The 4270-nt window shown below is 35.3% G+C and overlaps 1 protein-coding gene across 1 annotated transcript; it reads left to right on the top strand.

Moving 5' to 3' along the window:
- The first annotated feature begins 461 nt into the window (after positions 1–461).
- LOC110728434 (protein POLLENLESS 3-like) lies at positions 462–4023 on the top strand. Its single transcript, XM_021908082.1, has 5 exons — positions 462–832; positions 1433–1645; positions 2291–2439; positions 2540–2608; positions 2710–4023. The coding sequence occupies exons 1-5, from the start codon at positions 647–649 to the stop codon at positions 3785–3787; spliced, it is 1695 nt and encodes a 564-aa protein (XP_021763774.1). The 5' UTR covers positions 462–646; the 3' UTR covers positions 3788–4023.
- The last annotated feature ends 247 nt before the right edge of the window (positions 4024–4270 follow it).

The raw sequence follows: 4270 nt of genomic DNA, 5'->3' as shown, positions 1-4270 counted from the left end.
AAAAAGATCGGGAGTTAAATAAAACTCCCAGGTATCTACCTAAGAAAGAGTTATGTACTATGTTACTCGGACTCGGGTACCCATGTCCGACATGAGTACATGTCCAAGTGTGGTTATATCGTGAAAATTTTCTTTAATTTTGAACTAAAATGAAGGTCCAAATGTAATATTCATGCTTAAGTGTTGAGGGTCCAACACAAATACTTAAGGTAAAATGAAGCGTCCGATTAACCCAGATTACACATCACAGTTACAATAAAAGTCTATTCTAATCGATGCAAGTTTGTTTGGTTTTTTAATTTTTTTTAAGAGGCAAGCCCCGATAAAACAAACAATGAAAACTAGCTAGAAATAAAACAATAATAATATTGCTACTGCTTTTATTACTTAATTTTTTTGGCTCACCAAATAAAAGCGTGATTTGGTTTAATCCTTTGTCAAACAAAAGGGTAATGAAAAGGCTCACATGAAAAGGCTCACATTGCCCATGTACTAAAAATTTCAAATCTTAACGGCTAGTCATTATCTTCTTCCTCTTTCAATCACCATTAATCCCCTTCCATTTTTCCAGAAACAACCCAGTTTCTCTGCAAAAATCAACAATTCTTCAGAAAAGAAATCGATACTTTCAATAAAATAGCAAAAAATGTGGAAAGACCGTAATAATTGCGACGATAAATTACAGGGATTTTATACTCCACCTCCAAAACGCAGTTCAATATCTTCAAAATCATGGATGTCAGAACAAACCAAGAAGAATTCTGATCTTTTTCATGTCATTCACAAAGTTCCTTCTGGTCATTCTCCTTATGTCAAGGCCAAACACGTTCAGGTATTTCTTTATTTCTTCAAAGTGTCGAGAATCCAATACGGGTATTTGCGAAATAATTGATTGTTGGATTTACTTTGAGTAATAGTGCTAGTTAACTAAGAGAGATGAACGATTCGATTATAATCACAGTTTCTTTGTTTTTTCTGTTAAATTTTAGTTTTCTCTGTTTTTCTTGCTGTTTCTTGATAATTCAGGGTTTATTGAGAATTGCCGCCTCTTAATTTTTGTGTTATTTTTAGAAATTTGCTTCTGGGTTTTTTTGAATTGCTTTTTGCTTGTGAATTTATGCTATTGAATTTGATTTTACTTGTGTTTTTAATTTTTTTTTTTCCAAAAGAAAAAAACCACATTTTCTTGAGATATTTTCTGGAATTGTGCTTATTTATTGAAATTACTAAATTGGGTTATTATCTGAATTTGTGCTTCTTAATTGAAATTATTAAAAAAGTATAATCTGAATGAGTATTTCTTAATTTGAGTTAAATTGATATTCTGGGGTTATTCATTAATTTTTTAATTAACGCGTTAGTAGTGTTCTTAATTGTGTTTCTGAGTGAATTAGGCAATTTGATTTATGTATTCCGTGTTTTTTGTGCATAGTTGATAGAGAAAAATCCAAATAGAGCAGTAGCCATGTTTTGGAATGCTATAAATGCTGGTGATCGTGTAGATAGTGCTTTGAAGGACATGGCAGTTGTGATGAAGCAATTAGATAGGTCGGATGAGGCCATCGAGGCGATCAAATCATTTCGCCATCTCTGTTCATCTGATTCTCAAGAATCACTAGACAATGTTTTAGTGGAGCTCTACAAGGTAATCCCTTGATTTGCTTTAATCAAATTGTTTTCTTGATTCTAGTCTGTTTGGATGATGTTTATGCTCATTATTGAAGTAATACCTATGTTATTTCGATTACGGAATTCATTTCAAACACTGTACATACTTGATGATCCAACTTTGGTATTTGATGTAATATAAGTGTAGAGTAACATAGTGTTATATTGCTAGTTAGCTATATATGAAGGGCTATGGAGTATCATTTTGCTTAACTGCTTGTACTGCCTATATTGCTTGTTTCCCTTAAATTAATGAAAGCTAGAGATCAACTGCTACTTTCCATAAATTTTTTATAAAATGTATCTTGGGATGAGAGGCTGTTGGTATATTTGTCCGTCGCATAATCTTGTGTTGATAGAAATGTACTTAAAATTACATCATCAGAACATTGCATTTAAGTGTTATACTCATAGCCTAATGTAACATATCAGATGATAATAGTAATACTGATGTGGTAAGAATGTTTAGCATAACAGCATCCTAGAAGTATAATTGAGCCAAAGGAAAGCGCCCTTGTTTGACACTGATGATGATATAATTCTAATTTGTTTGAGACCTCAGCTCAGCTTATGTTTAATGTTTTTATTTTAAAATTGCCTGCATGAATTCCACATGTTTTAGCGCTCAGGAAGGCTAGAAGAGCAGATTGAGGTTCTTCAGCAAAAGCTAAAGCGAGTTGAAGAAGGCTTTCGTTTTGTGGGAAGGAGAGTTAAAGTGGGAAAATCTCAGGGCAAGAAGGTTCAAATTACAGTTGAGCAGGAATATGCAAGGTGAGATGTAATAGATTATTATAACAACTGCATAGGGCTGTCATCTCCAACAATTTCTGCAATACATTGTCTTACCACATGCCTTAACTTTCTTATACAGGCTATTAGGGAACTTGGCTTGGGCATACTTACAAAAAAATGATTATGAAACTGCTGAGGAGTATTACAGGTTGCTTCTGCAAAATATTGCATATAAAATTCTGCATCTGCCTTTTGCATAGTATGTTTTTGTTTGGGTGTACCTAAATACTGTTTATATACCTTGTCCAGGAAAGCTCTATCAATTGAGCCAGACAGGAACAAGCAGTGCAATCTTGCCATCTGCTTGATGTATATGAACAGGATAGCTGAAGCTAAGTTTCTTCTTCAAGTCATCCGTGCTTCAGCTCCTGAAGGGCTGATGGATGAGTCCTATGCCAAGTCCTTTGAGCGAGCATCTGGACTGTTGGCTGAAATTGAAAATCAACCAGATGAATCTTCGTGTGAAGCAGAAAAGGAAAATTGTTATGGAAATGCCAGATTCTTTGCATTTAGCCCTCACAAAAAGCCACATGAATATGTCCGAAACAGCAATAGAAGAGGTTCAGATAATCAACTTGATCTGAAAGCTGGAGCTAACTCCAGGGATTCTTTTGCCACAAGCAATATTGGAAGTTCAGTTTATGACACAGCTGCATTTGATGCTAGTTTCAATTGTAAGAGAGCGTACACACCATCTGTTCCAGCAAGAGGAATCCCCAAGAGTCCTTTCACACAGCCCAAGAAAAGTTTAATCTATGACAGTGGGAATTGGAGAAAAGGAACATACAGGAATGAACTAGTAAGCTGCTTGCCTCGCAGACTCCAATTCGAAAACCCTGCAGATTCAGGTTTTCAATCTACCAAAGATTTGAGAAGTAAATGCTCGGAAACTGACCAGCAGGGGACTGTGAATATGATAAATATGCCAATCGATTCTACTCCAAACAGAAAAGTTTCGGACATGACAGCTGATGTCGACAGGAAAGAGAATTTGTCAGTAACAAAAACCTCTGGTCCTGAAAATGAGGGTAGGGATTCATACAGTGCTTTATGGGATTTATCAAGCTTTAAATCTCAGAAGAGCTGGGCTGATATGGCTGATGAAGAGGAACAGGAGATGTTGCAGATGCATCAATACTCAGTAGATGCTAAGTCCCCTGAGGAGTTGAGCACAGTATTCCAATCGGTCACTGTTAATGAAGATGGCGCAGTAGCATCCAACCAATTGTCTGCATGCCGAGCTTTGTTTTCTAACCAACAGACGCAACAAGACTCAATGAAGACTAAGAACAGACTTGAGGTGTTCCGGGATTTGACTCCAGAATAATAGTGTCAATATTAGAAAGAGTGTAAATTTTTGGTAGATTGTGCATGTAGATTTTTGATAGATTGTGTTCATAAAATTGACATGAACCCGTTAATTCTTTAATGCAACTGTAAGTAAAATTTACATTTTATGATCTGTAAGTAAATGAGTAGTGTGCATTCTTTTACCTTGTAAAGCTGTACTAGCAAAAGCAATAAAACCAAAGCTTTTTGGCCTTAGTAGCAAATACAAGTAAAATGAAAAGTTCACAACCTTGCTTTATACACAGCAATGTTGGTATTTTCTACCCAAGCATCATAGTTACTCTAATAAATAACTTTTTATGTATAGCATTGAGTATGTTTTCTTTGTAATCAGCAACAATGTGTTGGCTCACTTGGTAAGTTCTTATCTCAAATCCTAGTGTTTTGGAGTTTGAATCCTACAAGTAAGGGTATTTGGGGTAGAGATTTCTTTACTTTCCCTCTACTCTCATAGTCTCAT

This window comes from Chenopodium quinoa, unplaced genomic scaffold (assembly GCF_001683475.1).
Source record: "Chenopodium quinoa cultivar QQ74 unplaced genomic scaffold, ASM168347v1, whole genome shotgun sequence".
Lineage (NCBI taxonomy): Eukaryota > Viridiplantae > Streptophyta > Magnoliopsida > Caryophyllales > Amaranthaceae > Chenopodium > Chenopodium quinoa.
The sequence above is the reverse complement of the archived record's forward strand: the minus strand, read 5'-3'. Positions and strand labels throughout refer to the sequence as shown.